The sequence below is a fragment of the Lampetra fluviatilis genome, chromosome 41 (genome assembly GCF_964198595.1).
Source record: "Lampetra fluviatilis chromosome 41, kcLamFluv1.1, whole genome shotgun sequence".
NCBI lineage: Eukaryota > Metazoa > Chordata > Hyperoartia > Petromyzontiformes > Petromyzontidae > Lampetra > Lampetra fluviatilis.
The window spans coordinates 10,800,896-10,819,117 of NC_136315.1; the positions used below are offsets into that span (position 1 = coordinate 10,800,896).

The following is an 18,222-nucleotide window of genomic DNA, read 5'->3' on the forward strand; positions in this document are numbered from 1 at the left end:
CAACACAAACCATATTACAAACCATTATGGTCTGCGCTCCTTCAATAGAAGACGAGGAGGAACAGCAAAACTAGACGAACTCTCTCTGCTGAAGCCCTCTAGTCGTGGCGAGTAGCAGATCTCGATAATGGGCATCCAGCTCCTGAACATAGTGCTGCTGCCATCACGTGCAAGGACATAGTAGAACTGGGCGCGTTAGCGAGCAAAGGATCGCGACGCCGTGGACTCCAAGGCCAGTGTGATGTACGGGACCCGCGTGTCCGGCGTGACGTACGGGACCCACGTGCCCAGTATGACGGACGGGACCAGTGTGCCCCGTGTGACGTACGGCACCCGCGTGCCCCGTGTGACGTATGGGACCAACTTGCCCCGTGTGACGTACGGGACCCGCGTGCGTGAACACGATGACTATGATATTTTGTATTTTAATAAAACCAAAGTGGTTTGTGAATGTACAAGGTACCAGGTGTTGTTTACATCACCAATGAAAATATATTCGTCCATGACAAGGACAAAATGTCTCGTATCGCCTTGTACTGACTTTTTGGGAAAGTGCTGTTAGCGAACACCTATGAAGGCCGGCATGGCACACGAGGGGGTGGGTGGCCAGAACCACGCTCGGCCGCCTTTATCTTCCTAGTAGCGATGTTTACGCACCTCAGCAGGTAATGGGTGGTGGTACCAGTCTGGAGAGACCTTCGCCCAGCATCGGGTCCATCATTGCTGACAATGACGATGAAGACGGTTTGTGCGTTGCACTGGGGCAATTGCACGTCGTAAACATTGCTCCTGCTTTTGAACAAAGGTCCCTTTCGGAAGACGCGTTTGTGTGACTCCCATAAGAGACGGGTGGACCGGCTGGGTCGAGTGGTGGACACTCACGAGGGGGACGACAACGATGATCAAGAAGATCGGTTCGTCTGGGCACGAGACCGCGTGGTGTAGCGGCAGAGATGTCTGCACGCGGTCCCTGCTCTGCACGCGTCAGGCGCCTTCGCTCTCTCGGCCAGGTCCCTCCAGCCTGGGGTCGAACCATGAGCCCCGGCCACAGGAGTCGCTCCTCCCCTCTCCCTCTCTTCCCACAACACCCACCGGGCGCATTGCACAACCACCTCGTTCAAATTATGGTTTATTCTAAAATAACAAACAATTAAAGCGATTCCGTGCTGGAGTGAGCACTGAGGCGGAGCCCTGAGCAAGTTGTGCAAATTCCTCGTTCCTGTGGCGAGGGCGATTCTATGCATAGGACAACCACTGTTAAATTTACTACTAAAGCAGTACTCATTTTGATTGACCCGTGAGGGATGAAGAGGGTATGACGGGCTGAGAACTGCAATTTGCGAGCCACTATCCTGGAGCCACCCTGGCGGATCAGTTCCTGGCAGCGGCAAAGTGTAGTTTTAGTGACGAGCAGACAGCGTAAATCACACTCTGAACTCATCGTCATCTAAACTAACGCGACTGCCATCCAAACCCTAGCAGAACCAAACCAACGCGAATCCCATCACTACCAATTGTGCTCAAATATAGAACTGTGAATTATTATTATTTCGGCAGGTCGGGGTACAGCAGGAAGCCGGAGAAGGTGGTGTCGGCCTGAGTCTCTGCCGCCAGCTTGCTGTGCCCAGTCTCCGCCTGGAGCCACACGGAGTCTCCCTTCCGTAGGCGCAGCACGGAGCCGCCCGCCAACGAGTACATGGTGGCCGCCGTCGCCGTCCCCGTGGTCGAGGCGCCAGTGCCAGTGGCGGACTTGAACTGGACGGCGTTCCCGTTGTGCCGCAGGGAGAAGCGGCTCGCCCCAGTGCCGCCCGTCAAGTGGAAGTCAAAGTAGTAGACCCCGGGGACGACGCACGTGAACTTGCCGGTGGACACGTCGTAGTGGCCCTGGTCGTTGTACGCGACCTTGGTGAACTTGAGGGGCGCGCCGCTCGCGGGGTTGGCGGACGCAGCCAGGCCGATGGTGAAGGCCGACCTCAGGCCGAGGACAACGCCATCGTCCTTCGATGCCTTTTCGGCTGTCGGTCCGCGCTCCCCTTTGGTGCCAGGAAGACCGATCGGGCCGACGGGTCCTGTTGTTAAACAACAATTAAGAAAAATCACGAATTGAGATGACAATTATTATAATGACTCACGCACGATTGTGTTATATTTAAGAAGTCAAGATTATTTCATATACATCATAGGTGACCAGGTTCGGACTGGCCCTAGGGCAGTCTGGACAAATGCCCAGTGGGGCCGGTCCATTCCGAGGGCTGGTGGGCCGGTCTGTGTGGGGAAATTGCAAATATGAGAGTAAAAAAAGAATATAGATACAAATATTTTTAAACATTTGACCTCTGTTTACGCTTCATTGCTCTTTTTTAATGCTCTCAGTTGGCATTAAGTCCCATCTTTGGCAGCCCAAATGGGCCAAATGAGATAGCACGGCAATTTGGGCCAGGTGTGTTTACAAATGCCTGGGCCGATTTTTAGTCCCAGTCCATCACTACAGGCGACATTCCAGCAGACATGTCACCTCTCTGGCCTCTCTATGTGCTGTAGTGAATGAAGGTCATTGTCCGAAACGTCGCCTGTGATAGGCGTTTCCTATTGAGGAACGTTCAGAATCACGGGTGTGGCGATTCCAGCATTTCACTGTGAATTGCTCAGCAATTTATTTCACAGCGATTACAACATGTCACCTCGGTGACTACTTGGGATCGATCATATCTCCAGGGCGTCGAGTGACAAGTGTGCATAGCAATAGAGTCACGACACGTGTACACACACACGTTAAATCCTTGACTTACATAGTCACGCATTTACACAACGAATATCAATGCAGTCGGTGATTTTGTGGTGCCACGGCCTCGATGCCACTCTGCAAGAGCCGCGAGCACCCCCCTCCCCGGCCCCCACACTGAGTACACACATGCAGCGCACACATGTAGTGTCCTGGCGTGGGATTGCTTGGCACAACGGGGTTTAATCCGAAGGGTCCCTATGAGGAAAGTCCCACGGTTTCCCGAGATGCAAAGAGGGCAACCCAATAAACTGCTTGTGTGTCTGTCTTTGTGTCTCCGTGTCTGTGTCTTGTCTCTCTCTCCAATTTCACACTTAACTTCTAATGTAGCAATCTTTTGAAGAACGTAATCAACCAGGCTATGCGTTCATTGTGTGTTGACCAACTCTCTGTGTTGCATTGCATTACATTTCCAAATTTTGCTAATGTGTGTGTCCTCGCTGTTGTAGTATTTCCTGCAGTCACGAAAGCTCCAAATATCTCATTGAAATGCTAATTTCTATACCCCCCCCACCGCTCTCTGTCTGCCCCTCTCGCTCTATATTTAAGGCCTCGACACAGAGACGTTGTTTCTCTGTGTACCTATGTGTGTGTCTCTCTCTCTCTGTGTCTCTGTGTTATATCTTTCTGCTTATGTGTCTGTCTATGTGTCTCCGTGTCTGTGCTTCGTCTCTCTCAAAAATTTAGCAATCTTTGGAAGAAGGTAATCAACCAGCTAGGGTGTTGACTGTTATGTTAGCCGACTCTCTGTGTTGTATTGCATTATATTTCTAAGTTTACTAGGTTTGTTTTCTCTTCCATTTGTACCTGATGATGATTGCTTGTGTTACATTTTCTTTCTACATGACTTTACCGAAAGAACCAACGAGTAATTCCTGCAGTCACAAAAGCTCCAAATCAAGTTTGAAATGGAAAGCCGAGAAATGGAGGCAGAGAAACATTTAACTCATTCAGCAGGCTAGGGCGAGTCCACTTGCAGATAAAAGCGGGCCGCTTTCTGTTTGCAGTTTGTATGTTCTCCCCCAGTTCCGGATGGATTTCCTTCGGGTTATCCGGTTTCTTACCAAAGCTAAACATCTGCACGAATATGTTTTGGTGTTGACCAAACTTCCAGTGATAGCAGCACTCTGCTGCTATAAACGTCCACGCAATAAACAACGCAGTTGAACTATAATTTGTGACCAGGTCGATTCTGAAAGAAAACAGCTACGGTATAGAGTTCAGTGGGGAAAAATAAAGATTATGGTTTTACTCTCCTTAAAAATGAGTTTTCGGACTCGATGTGGGTAAATATGCGATATGAATAATAATAAACCTGCTGCTCCCTTCTCTCCGTTCTGCCCGTGGACGCCATGTTGTCCATCGCGCCCTGGGAGGCCGGGCTGCCCTGGGCTGCCCGGAGCTCCGGGGCAACCGCACCGGCAGTGCTCCTCCGCCTTCCCGCCTCCGTGCGTCACCACCACCATCAGCGCCAGGGTGCAGGACGCCAACCACATCGCCATCGGAGGGAGCATCTGTTAGCAAATACCATGCAACATAATCGTTCAAGAAGACCATTCTGACCTCCTTGGTTTAATAAACTGTTGATTATTAAAACTATAAACTATTTAGATTTTTATTCTTGGTTCTTTCGGTAAAGTCACGTAGAAGGGAAATAATAAAATAATAAAAATAAAACATAATAAAATACAATTCTCACGACGTTTCGGCCACAACGCAAGCAGCCGTCCTCAGGTGAAGAACAGGTCTGTCGGAAAAACAGCATCTGAATGAACACCACCAAGCTTGGCAGCGTATATTTAAGCTGGGTTAGAGGAGGAAGGGCGCCTTGACAAAGGAAATTGCATATCAACAGAGGAATTTAGCATATTTATGGAAAATGCAGATATGGGATTAGTCACTACTTGTGGAATGCGTAGGAGGTGGGGAGAGGGTTCTCAAAGTCATATTATGCCCGTGCATTATGTAGGATTGGCAGCAACAAAGGGAGGAAGTAGGGTTAGCAGTAATAAAGGGAAGGATTTTTAATAGTAAGGAGCTGCAGCAGCCAAACCACCACGTAAAAAAACTAAAATATAAACTACATCAATATCATCAATATACTAAATATACTCTCCAATAAGCTGAGCTACTAACAGTAAGTCATACATTACAATTCTATGTCGCAATAAATATAATATGCCTCCAGCTAAACTTTTTCCTTACATCACACGGATCTACCCCGTAATATATATTGCCATAGACAAACCCAAACATTAAATTATATACTGCATTACTATACACCACCTTAGACTATACATTGTAATATAACACTATGTATTATTCTACCCACCCTACTGTATACCACACTGCTGTATATTCACTATACAATTACGATACTATATATTACCTTATACATTATATTAAACATTACACTTTTATACTATTTATTATTATACAATCTGCTATACACTATACCATTAACCGTCGCGTGAAAGGTACTAAGAGGAAGCAACGAAGTATGTCAATGGGAGAGTGGTGAAAGGAGACTTGCAGCGAGCAAAGACTCCATTCTCTGCGGAGAATACAAAGATACATAGTCAATGCCAGTGAGTGGACTGCGGTCTGAAAGTCACCGTAAACGTGAACACAATCAGTTAAGATCCGAAATGGTTTATTATTTTTATTTTACCAGGTAAGGCCCATTGATGTATATAGCTCTTTTCCAGAAGCGACCTGGCCACAAATGATAGCCCAACAAAGTGACTTATGGTGTGGAAATGTATCGCAGCCAAATGCTCGAAACGCATGTTTCTAAATGTGGAGGGAAAAAACCGGAGAACCCGGAGAAAAATCCACACAATCACGGGGAGAGAGACACACAAACTCCAAATATAGAGGCGTCAGGGTCTGGATCGAACTCACGACCTCCTGTATACCAGGCGAGATAGTTAACATCTCGCCACCGCGACGTTTATAATCTGAGGAGTATTGGAGCAGTTTCAAATGGAAGGTCCCGTATCTAATCACTGATAAGTTTGATTGTGAGAATACCTCTTGAACTTTACCGGTGAGCTAGCTGACAGAATCGCATTTGGCACGTTGTTAAATATTCTTAGGTTTTTTCGGTAAAGTCACGTAGGTAAAAAAATTGCCAAACACCTGAACTTTTGTATGGCTGTGTCCGGTGGTGAAGGGTTGCATGACACCAATTTAGCCAGACCATTGCGTGAACCTAACGTAAAAAAATCAATTACGAATCAGAATAATAAAACTCACAAAATAGTCTGTGATTTCATCCTCAAATGAGCACTGAGGTGGTGATCATTCTCTATGCTACAACCACTCTTCACTTCAGCTGTGAATTAGAAATGAAAACTCACGCGTAAATTATGAAATGCTCAGTGTTTTGCTATAGTATCCAGTATATAACACGCGATCTATACAACAAAACAGAAAAAATATTGTTTTGCGATACTGAAAAATATCTATTCGTTTTCCGAAAGTGAAAAACTTAAAAACTAGATTGAAAACGATACTTTGATGTGTAATTTCCACTATCCATGAGATGCATATGTTGGCATCATATCACACGCACAAACAGGACATATATAAAATTTTCACTGCCTCAAGTTAAAAAAATAAACAAAACTGTAATGATTTTTTTTGTCCACATCTTGGAACACTCAAGGAGGCGTTCATGGTAAACGAAGGCAATACATTGCCACCAAATGTCACATCGGATGGATATTAACCATTTGTGGCTGAACGTTTCTAACCCACTCTTCTGTTGCCAAACATTATCACTACTGTGTCCTGCACCTCCGATTAGCACTGTTGCCTACGTACGGTATGAAAGAAGTTCAATATCCATCATGACCCCCGTGTTATCATGCCCCTGTGTTATTATGACCGCCTTGTTATTGTAGTGAGTTCAACTGAGTCGCAGATGTACTCTTTGGAGGCAACACATTTATTAATACCAACACAAGGGGTAACTACCCCTTAACCTATGGTGACCACCAGGCTAACTGCGCTAATTACACCGTAACTAGCTACAACGGACCGGACCACAGCTTGGGTCCTGGTCCACGTGTTGGAGACTCATAGAACATAGAACTTAGATTCTTCAGGATGAACAACAGCAGCCGGTCCCTCTCGGGGAGCCGGCTTATATCCTCTGTGGCGTGGCTGGCTCCGCCCTTAGCCACGACCACCTTCTGGAATCCTCGAGCAGGATCTCGGACCTGACACGTGACCACCCCTAGCCCCCACCTGGGGGCCCTGTGTAGACTTAACCGGTCACGTGTCCTCTGGGGTCAACCAGATTGCCACGGCCTATAGTAACCCCATTCCCTGTGGCCGACACTCTCACATCCTATCCTGTAGGGGTCGGCACTGCACGCAGAATGTGGTGCCATCCAGCACTGTCAGTCAGCGCTCACCGAGCCTCTCTAGGGCCGGTACTGCACCCACATATATGTGGTGTCCGCGATGTCTATAGATCGCACGCCGTGCCTCTCCAGAGCCGGCATTACACAGTGACATCCGTGATGTCACTACATTATCACGACCCCCGTGTCATCACAACCCCCGTGTTATCACGAACCCCGTGCGAGCCCCGCGTGCACCTGTGCCCACGTCTTGGGAAGCGCGTGCATCTCACCGACGACTTTGGCGTGTGATGGGTACCCGAGATGGGGGGGTCCCTCTTTATATGCGAGCTGGCAGCGCGCGAGGCGTGGGCGCAGGAGGCGTGCTGTCGGTGGGTGGGGGGCAGTGGGCAACGCGGTAGGAGGAGGTGCGTGTGGGCTGTCGCCCAGCAAGCCAACCTCGCCACGGGGTGTGTCCTGCAGCTGGAGCGCTATCAGCAGCAACAGCATCCACGTTTCATCCGCTGCTGGATGAAATGTCTCCTCAAGCCGTCGCCATCTGTCACGGCCCCGCGATACAACAACCTCCTGGGCATCAGTGAAAAAGAGTTTTATTGCTCATCAGATTCCTCAAGTATACGTAAATATTCTGATTATGAACAACCGATCTGAGCACCTGCACAAGAGCCGATGTGGTCGCTCCTCTGCGTGCTCCCCTCCCCCCTCCATTTGTCTACCGCTCCGTAGCTCGAAATCAGAATTTTTATTTGGAGTGAAGGAATCCGATTAGGTATGTCGCTCTTTTTCCACAGATGTTCGTCTCATTCGCGCTCCTCTTCTGGCCCCCTGCACTGTTAGCGCTCCTCGTATTTGTCGTTGGAAATGACGCTCACTGTCGTCAGGTCTCCTGCTGGCTGTGAACTTTCTCGCTCCTGTCAGCGGTGCCGCATTCACTCCGCCGTCCTCTCTCAGTCGTCGGCTCCTCTCACCTGCGGCTCGCACTCCCGTCCACCGTCGTCACCGCGCAGAGAATTTCGGCCTCGTTCAGAAGTGGGCCGGTACAGTGCTTTCGTACGCACCAGCTGGTGACTGCGCCTCCACCAATTGCATTGGTGTCGCCTCGTGAGCTCACGTCACCTTCAGCTCGTGTTTACTTGAGAGCCTTAACGTTATCTGAGCAACACCGATTCATGGTTAGTTTCTCTTGGGTTAAAGTGTATATTTCTATGTTGAACTTCTTTCGCACTACACGTAGCCAACAGTGCTAATTTATCGAAGGTGCGGGAGGAGAATAACAAACTAAACACTAAAAACAGTTCTAAAGGAATGAGTTTTCAATCTAGATTCAGTGACCGTCTTTGTTTGATGGCCATCCAAAAGCTGCTGCTGTTGCTGCGAGGATGACCGGAGTTCACGTGATAATTGTGTCGGTATTATCTCAGTGGTTTTAGTATATCCCTCCACCACCCGACAAAACCAATCCAATCAAGTTGTCACATGGGAGAAAATGTTGCATTGGTTATTCGGCTAATTTGAGGAATGTTGCAAAGCAAGCAAATCGTTGACAACTGACGATGCTGAATGTAATCTCCAGCGAAACGTCGACGAACGTCACGATGTTGCTTGGACTTTTCAACATTCCTCCTCCGGCTTTGCTGATAAACCAAATCAATTGGCATATTTGACCCATGACATGACCTAATTTGATTGGCTTTGTCGGGGGTTATATACACACTACACGACAATCCAACCCAAAATAAATTAGTAAAAAATCATATTGCCCGTAGATGCCTACGTATAAAACTGAACATCTTTATCTCAATTGCCTTTGCAACTCTAAACTATTTGGCCCAGATTAAAGTGGGGTTTGACGTTGTCCTGTTTTTGTAAAATTCCGCCAGAGCGATTGCCAATCTGAACACTTTTGTATTTTCTCTGCACGAGATTCCCAGAGCCAAGGGCACGGTTAGGCCACAACAACCTGGGCTGTGGGGAGCAAAACGTGCTCCGGGTTCCTGCGCTTGCCTGGCTAATAAATAAACCACAAACAAGCAGCGGCAAGGGCACAACTTAGGAAGCTCAATCATTGTGCAACCTCTACATGTGAGTTCTAGGAAACATACACACCTGGGCTTGCAATGTGCATAACCTTGAATGTTAACTGCGAGAAAGTTTGCGAATAAAAAAAGAAAGTGCGTTGAAAGTCAGGCGGGCGCGGTGACACGAGACCAAACGAGTGGTGAAGAACAGCAGCGGCAGCAGCAGCAGCGCCGCGCGCGGGCCGGATCGCTGGGCATGTGCCTCGCCGGGCGTCCTGGCGAGGAGGGGCGGGAGTCGCGTGAGAACCGACACCAACAAAACAACTCCGCTCCGTGCTGGTGCGGCCAAGGTCACCCATCGGTCCCTGGAGGCACCGGAGCTGGAGACTCTGTGGGTAGAAGGTCACGTTGGGCAGCTTTATTAATTAGCGACAAAATAAGAAGGTCCGTTGTGACGCCCAGGACAAATTGTCCCTTTTTGCCCAACCCTTCCACCCCACCACCACCACTGTAGGGCCCTGGCAGTGGGTGCCCATGCTCCCATTATCCTCGCTGTAGCCACTGGCGCGCATCTCACTATTGGGGCACGTCTCGCTATGGGGCACGTCTGGCTTTTCCCCGCACCTCCGATTAGCACGGGAGGCTACATACAGTGGGAAATAAGTTCAACATACATACGGTACATGCGTGACCCAGCGATGCAACTGGTTTAATTTTGAACCGCAGGCAGTTCTGCCCTCCCACGAGAGGTTGTATCTGCGTCACCAGTGTGGCCACCACACAGGCGCTCGCCAGACGGCGAGGAGCCCGTGCAGGTTTAATCCAGAGCAGTGTTCATCAGCATGGCCTCTGGGGCTGACACGGTCCTGGTGGGATGGGCTCAGATCACTTGTGCAAGACAACCTTCTGAAGCGTAGCGCTGGCCTGTCTTTCACTCTGCTCCACGCTTCATTCTGCAAATGAATGATTATTTAGTTTTGTGTGTTATAGAGTTTTGCATCGAACTCTACCCCATATCGAACAGAGAGAGGAGACCCTTGGCTATAACCATCTGACAGTTCGCCGGCATTGGTTCAAGCAAGCCTGACTTTGCAATTGAGTTTTCTTGCGTTGAACCAATACTGATTAAATTATGCACTCCCAAGGAGACCGTTTATGTATGTTGAACTTCTTTCGCACCGTACATAGCCAACCGTGCTAATCGGAGGTGTGGTTTATAGGATGTGTTATCATTGCTTTTACATTGTATGTGAAGGCACAGACACGTGGAGGCGGCGAATCGTCTGTTTATTGATCGTCTCTGTGTGTGTGTAAATGCTGCACAGCCACGCCAGTGATGATTTTGCATTGCGGATTCTGGACGAGGGTGTCTCGACCCATCATTAGGAACCTTTTCCTACTGGGCCTTCCCACGGCGCGATTCCACAGCGGGGGGGAGGGAGTCTTGTCGGACGGGGCTGCACAGCCTCCCTCCTCGCTTCGCGAACGAGATGCGTCTGCTGGTGCCGGATTTCCGGCTAACGTTTGGAATTCCGCAAAAACGTGGAAACAAATTCTAAATTTAATTGGTCCAGTATCCCTTCCCTCTCAATCAGTCGTTCATAACAAGGCAGGTATCTACTCGGAAAATTGCAGTGCAGTTGTTTCTATTATCGTGACCTGATGTTTGCCTCCTGCTATTGATTGCAGGCGTTCGGTGAGAGTCATTGCCTTTAGTCGTGATACCGTTTTTTGGGTTCCATCGAATATATGTAAAAGTGTCGCAAACCCACCTACACCGACACAGCCAATTAGTAAGGTTTGTCAAGTGAACAAAACGTGCTAATTAGTTAATACTTCAGCACACCGGTGTGTTGGAGACCAAACCCACAACATTTACAATTTGAGTTAACGACATTTCGCTGGTGATTACAACAGCATATCAGGCGATTGCTATAATTACGCGCTGAAGTAACTAATTGGCACGTTTGGTTCACGTGACAACCCTTACTAATTGACTTCGGGTGGAGGTGGGTTTACAACAAATGAACATTTACGCGATCTAAGCAAAACAACTTTATCATTAATAATATTGGTCGCGAAAACCTACGTGTTAAGTTGCCATCAGGTCTATGCCTCTGTTTACAGGGACTTGTTTTGGTATGGCTCGTTACTTTGGCAGTCTCACTGTGACCCAGAACAGCCTGGCGTAAGAAACTCGGGGCCTGATTCTCGTAGAGTTTGTTCAACGGTTTTGTCACATCCCGCATTCTCTACCCACTGCTGGCTGAATATTGACCCACGCTGTTGCCATCCAACATAGAAACAGCATAGCCAGACACTACAGCGGTATTTAACACTCAAGTCGAAGGTCAAAATTATGTTCTGCTCAAATGAGCATTGAGGCGGTGCTCATCATATATTTATAGCCTCGACCAGTGGTGGCAATTCCACATTCCTATGACGGGGATGAATCTCTCCAAAGGAAAACTATTGTTGCCTTACCAACAGAGTGGTACTTATTTTTTGACCACAAATGGATGATGGGCTGAGTCAACCCCAAACCAGGATTTGAATTCACAACCTTTTGCTTGCGAGCCACTGACCCAGTAAAATTAAAAACCGATTCAAGCAAAGTCACCGGATCCTTGTAAATAAATAACTATCTATTTCCATGTCCTTGCTTGAGAAATGTTTAATTGCCGGATTCTGGTTACGGTCATTGCTGTTTGCATGACCAATTTTTGTAGTAATGTGTTTATTGAAACCGCAACCGCGAACATGACAGAGGGCAAATAAACACAGATCCATGGGCCGTACCCTCTGGGTATTGAATAATATTTGGCTGATACATATTTGCACGTGATAAGCCACTTCGTTGAGCTATCGTTTGTGAGCAGGTAGCTTCTGAAAAATAACTAATTGCTTAGTAGGCTTTACCTGTCAAAATAAAAATAGTATCTTTATTTTTCGTGATTTGCTTACCTTTCCTGCACTTTGTACTTCTATAGTTGGTTATATTGTTTGTTGTTGCAACTTTCTGACCCATCCCGACTGGACATCTATGATAAAGAGATGAACAGCTCATCGAATTTCTCCAAGATAAATAAAGATTCTGATGAAAGATACCGATTTATTCTCCCCCTAATGGGGACCGATTATGGTTAATTGGGTTATTTGATATGTATGTTGAACTTCTTTCGCACCGTATGTAGCCAACTGTGCTAATTAGAGTTCCGGTAAAGTGAGGTTAGGGGTCGGGAGAAGAAGAAGGTGCGGGGGGGGGGTGTTTTGCATGACCACTCTTGTGCAAAGATTATGCAGTGCAGTATCCCTGAGGTTAGCTTGATGCTGTTCATAGCCTACGCCTGCAATTCACTGAGTGCCGTGCAGAATAGTAATTACCCGAAATGTCACTTCTAACATGTTTTACCTTTTCAGACCATACCACACAGCATAGTTGACAAACGCGTTGAGCGAAGACCGCGTAGTCTTAATCTGTAGACTCTGCAAACGCATTCGACTCGGTGACAATGTATGCAGTCATCCGAGCCCTCACAAACCGAGGTCTCAATAAAACACACGTAGTTAGACGTAATAAAAAACACTGACAAAAAAATTTAACTGCTGCAGTGAGACTGCATGAAGTCCCACGATGCACGTTGAACAGAGCGTCGTCGCACCTGCTCACAACGACACAGGAAGATAGTTTCCCGATAATTGTACGAGATAAACAAAGGCCCGGATAGGAATGGGCAAAGACACCAGCCATCTCAGATTTTCCGACGGCGTAGTCCTCACGATGACCGCTGAAATACGATGTGCTGCAGCGAACGTGAGGAGAACTTAACAAATGGATGCAAAGTGGGGCTCGAGATAGCGATAACATACGACGAGTTTGCTGAACAATCAGAGACATCTGCCTGGTGACACCAAATCATCTTGAGAGGGACACGACTGGGACACACAGCAGGGTGTAGCACGGGTGGATGGAGCAGGGATTATCGGAGTAAGGCCCTACCACTTGAGTTGAAGGTACGTCGCCTATCCATAACTAATCCTATAATATCGTATCCTATATTCCCCCACGATCCAATGTATAGGTTTATTAAAATGATTAGATAGAAAATAACATGACAGTTTCTTCTGTCGCTTCAATATCAACCAAATGTAAAGTCAACTTGATAACTAAATTAAACTTCCTGTCTAAGAAGAAGCCAGATCCACACGTTTAAAAGTTAAATGTTAACAAGATTGAGAATCGGTTTTCTCCATTTTTCTGGCAACAAAACAAGTGTTAAGATTAGAGGCCGACCGAAACTGAATTTCGGCCGAAACCGAAACCAGACCGACAGTTACAAATTGACTTTCGGCCGAAACTGAAGCCGAAACCGAAAGTTTAACTACACTTTCGACCAAGACCGAAACAGAAAGGTATATGACCGAAGTTACCGAACACAACATTTATGAAATAGTAGCTTTACTACCCGGCTTCGCCCGGGACTTGGATTCACCACGGCCGGCCGCCTTTGTCTCCCCAGTGGCGATGTTGACATACCACACCACTTACTAGTTTGAGGCTGAGTCGACCTAGGGGAGGCCCAGGACCGGTTCAAATAATCGTCACCGGCCGTGAGCGGGAATCGAACTCGGGCCGCCGGGTTCGTAGCGCAGCGCGTGAATCGCTACGCAGTCGCTGCCCCCCCCTAGGGGCGTGAGGTCATTTATTGACGGCCCCAGATCATGGTTGCGGCTGTAACCTCGCTCGCAAGCTGCCGCTGCTGACGTGTGTGTGTGTATGCAGCCTATCGCATAGGATTGCCTAGCGCCGACTGACCGGCTGATAGACTAAGCACTAGCGTTATATTCTAAAAATAGATCTTCGGTTGACGACCGAAAGTCAATATCAGTTTCGGCTGAAACCGAAACCAGACCGAAAGTAAAAAAATTGACTTTCGGCCGAAACTGAAAGTAAACCGAAAGTAAAAAATTTACTTTCGGCCGAAACCGAAAGTATGCCAAAAGTGGCCATTTGCCAACTTTTGGCGCCGAAACCGAATTTCGGTCGGCCTCTAGTTAAGATGTTAAAACACCAAACTGAAACCTTTTACAAGGATCATGTCTGCATTAACTACGATACTTGTGGTCAGAATGCAAACAAAAAACGTACTCTGATAATATATGCATTGTCTTTGAAACTGATTGGTCCACACCAGAGACAGCTTTCTTTTGAGCCTAGTCTCAAAACGGTGTTAGACCAGAGGACGCCAAAAGATTGTTATTAATCAGAGTAAAATCCCAATTTCCGACAGCCTAAAATCGGTATTAGCTAAAGGGTTGAATTTCGCAGTCACCCCTAAACACATCCCAGTGGATGATATCATTGCCCAGGTCGATGTAGCCCTCAAAGGCTTTGGACACATCCCGGCAGACGTAGCAAGATCTGAAATTGCTGCTATCCTCAAAAACGCTAAGACACCCGTTCGCAACATCAGCAAGGACGAGCGTGTTGAACTCGCTCAATTAAAAAAGAGAGATTATATTATCATCCTCTCAGTCGACAAGGGCAATGCCACTGTCATCATGGATAAAACCACATACAACAACAAAATTCAGAACCTTCTTAAGGATAGTAACTATACCAAAATCAATAGAGATCCTACCAACCACCTGGTTACGAAAACCAACAATATCATCACTAACTCGACTTCTATAATCGAACCAACCAAGCTGCTCTCTCTAAAACTTTCTGCTGCTAGACCATCCAGATTTGATGGCCTTCCAAAAATCCATAAAGAAGGTACACCGCTCCGTCCCATCGTCTCCACCATTAACTCATCCACCTACAAACGGGCACGATTTCTGTCTGAGACCCTGCTTCCATTCACTGGCAAGACCACCTCAGCTGTACTTAACTCAGCTCACTTGGTTTCTCTAATCAAAGACATCTCATTGTCTCCAGATGATTTGCTTGTCAGTTTCAATGTAGTCTCTCTGTTCACCAAGGTACCTGGTGCCTTACATCATTGCAATCATTGAAGACTTGGTCCAACAGGGACTGAATTCTGATGTGCTAACTTTGGTGAGGCACTGCCTTACCAACACTTACTTCCTACCTTGAATGGTATATTCTACAAACAAGAGGAAGGTAACCCAATGAGTTCTCCCTTATCACCAATGGTAGCGAATGTTTTCATGGAGAAATTTGAGACAGATGCCATCCGGGCATCCACCCTACGTCCTTCCTTGTGGAAGAGATACGTAGATGACATGTTCGTAATCTGGCCACATGGCCAGCCAGCACTGAACCAATTCTTCAACCACATCAATTCCATACACCCAGTCATCAAATTCACCACGGAAGTGGAAAAGGATGGCAAGTTACCATTCCTGGATGTTTTGATCGAGAAGAGACCTGATGGCTCGTTGGAACACTGTCTACAGAAAACCCACCCACACGGATACCAATCTAAAACCCGACTCCCACCACCATCCAGCCCAGAAGAATTCCCTCATCAAAACATGACACCATAGGGCCAGTTGCATCTCCGACCAGCACCACCTAGCCAGCGAGCTAGAGCACGTACACCAAGCCCTCAGGATGAATGGATATTCTGACCGCACAATCCGCAAAGCTGTCTCCCCAGCCATGGGGAGACACACATCTGAGGACCAAATCAAAACCATCACCTTGCCATACATAGCAGGGGTTACCAACAATATTTCCAAAATCTTAAACAAACACAAGATCCAGGTTCGTTTCAACACAGTACACAAAATCCGTGATTTGATCCCATCTGTAAAGGATGTGATTCCTGACATGCAATACCCTGGTGTCTACAAACTAAGTTGTGGCTGCGGCAGCAATTACATTGGGGAAACGAAAGGACATGCTTCGGACGTGTTCGCGAACACAGGGCAGATATGAAACACGGTAGGACCAATACCTCTGCCGTTGCTGATCATTGTTTTAACGCTGTGGGCTCACACGAAATGAATTTTTCCAAGACGGAGGTACTCTGCAAACCTACCGGCTACCTTCAGAGATTTGTTCATGAAGCCATCCAGATATATAAACACAGACACAGCTTCAACCGTGAAGATGGGTACAAACTGAGCAATCCTTGGAATAACGTTATTAACCAGGTAAAGTCTTAACCGACTGTAATGTTTCCATCCTACCTGCCGATGTCAGCTGTTATTTCCGACTCTCTGAGTACATCACCAGGTTAAATGTCTTTACATTAACGGGCTAAGTGTCTCACTAACACAGCTAACGTTGCCCCTTTCCAGACTATAACTGTCTGTGATGTTTCTGTGTATGTCTCTGTTTATTTGTCTCTCTGTGTGTGTATCTCTCTGTATGTGTCTCTCTGTGTGTATATCTCTCTCTTTGTGTCTGTGTGTCTCTCTCTGTCTCTCTCTACGTGCTTGTGTCACTCTATGTCTCTCTCTCTCTGTTGTTGTCTCTCTGTATGTGTCTCTCTCTGTGTGGGGGTTGTCTCTCTGTGTGGGGGTTGTCTCTGTGTGTCTCTCTCTATGTCTCTCTGTGTCGTGTCTGTGTGTCTCCGTATGTCTCTGTGTGGGCCTCTCTCTCTACGTGTGTCTCTCTCTATGTGCGTTTGTCTCTTTATGTGTCTCTCTGTGTCTCTGTGTGTGTGTCTTTGTGTGTCTCTATGTGGATGTCTCTCTCAGTTTGTGGGTTGTCCCTCTGTGTCTCTCTCTGTCTCTGTGTGTCTCTGTCTCTCTCCATGTGTATCTCTCTTGTTGACATGCTGGTCTCCCCTCGTAGTTGCTCTTGCGGGTTTTTTGTTCTTGTTGCCCGGCTCTCTGACATTGACATGTTAATATTCTCATTGGCACAGCCCCTGGTTGCTGGAGCCGTCTCACATTGACATGCTAATCTCTTACATTTACGTACAAATTCCATCTCTAGCTCCGCCCACTTACCCTTGGGTTGAGCCCACCTAAAGCCTATATAACCTCGTGTTGCAGCAGCTTTCTCCTGCATCAGCAGTTCTCCTGCTGTGTTTGTCTCACCTGATGACGGTTGATTTTATTGCAATCGAAAGAACCAAAGAACATAGAGAAAATAAGGCAAGATGGACGTGTCGTGACCAGAATAATTCCTGGAACAGCATTTTAAACTATATTTTACCAGGTAAGGCCCACTACGCTATATAGCTCTTTGTCAGAAGCAACCTGGCCACAGATGAGAGTTCAATGAAGTGGCTTATCACGTGAAAATGTATTGGAGCCAAATACTTGAAACATGTTTCTAAATGTGGAAAGGAAAAACTGAAGGACCTGGAGAAAAAAACACGCGACTGCGGGGAAAACATGCAAACTCCAAGTATACAGGTGTCAGGGTCGGAATCGAACCCACAACCTCCTGCATACCAGGCGAAGTATTTAAAATCTCGCCACCGTTCCAGTGTGCTCCGGCTGAATGAAGTACCTCCTGGGGGTATACGCAAGAGTAAGAGCTGTGGACCAGCACTGTCGAAAACACCGTTGACGACGCGACGCCGTGCAGGTGACTCGGCCACGAGGATGGTCTCGCAACCAGCGCAAAGGCCCCAGGAGCACCGAGCCAGCCGGCAGGCACAGCCTTGATGTAGGTTCATCAACGTGCAAGCTGCCGTATCAAAGCAAATTACTTGCTGGACCTGTAAAGCAGTGGCCCGGAGGCTCCGCTTAGTAGGAGTCAGAACACGGAGCCAAAACTCCTGAGACCCGAGTTCGAACCCAGGCAACCAACCGTGATTACACGAAGCTCTCCAGCGTTGTGAGTTTTTGAGTTCAGTCTGGGTCACTAAATGGCTGCACAATAAAACTCTGACCACGTTACATTTGATTATGCGTGCTTAGTTTTTCACCTACATTTTAAAATATCAGTTTGACCATCGTGTGACTAAAGATTGAGTCTCTGTAGAACAGCGCGAAGTGTAACCATAGCATAAAAAACAGCAACATGAATTAAATGTGGGTTTTTGTTTAATTTTGCAAGGGTGACATGGTAATTCTTCAACAAACAATAGATATTCCATTGGAAATTCACACTTCGTTA

The 18,222-nt window shown here is 47.2% G+C and overlaps 1 protein-coding gene across 2 annotated transcripts; it reads right to left on the reverse strand.

Annotated features, from left to right (window-relative positions):
• Window positions 1-427: 427 nt before the first annotated feature.
• On the reverse strand, window positions 428-7,435 carry LOC144946548 (complement C1q and tumor necrosis factor-related protein 9-like). 2 transcript variants are annotated; one of them, XM_078875548.1, is made up of 4 exons: window positions 7,393-7,409; window positions 5,247-5,336; window positions 4,098-4,296; window positions 428-2,069 (listed from the first exon to the last, which is right to left on the reverse strand). In XM_078875548.1, exons 3-4 carry the CDS (start codon window positions 4,294-4,296, stop codon window positions 1,546-1,548), a joined length of 723 nt encoding a protein of 240 aa, XP_078731674.1. In that variant the 5' UTR covers window positions 5,247-5,336; window positions 7,393-7,409; the 3' UTR covers window positions 428-1,545. The 2 variants fall into 2 exon arrangements, with proteins under 2 accessions (XP_078731674.1, XP_078731673.1); XM_078875547.1 differs by lacking the exon at window positions 5,247-5,336 and having other exon boundaries at window positions 7,393-7,435.
• Between the last annotated feature and the right edge of the window lie 10,787 nt (window positions 7,436-18,222).

Coding starts and splice junctions, on each gene's coding strand:
- LOC144946548 (XM_078875547.1), bottom strand. CDS start 7,422: ATGCACGCGCTTCCCAAGACGTGGGCACAG. Junction 4,297..7,392: donor TTCCCAAGACGTGGGCACAG/GTGCACGCGGGG, acceptor ATTTGCTAACAG/ATGCTCCCTCCGATGGCGAT. Junction 2,070..4,097: donor CGGAGAGAAGGGAGCAGCAG/GTTTATTATTAT, acceptor GTTTAACAACAG/GACCCGTCGGCCCGATCGGT.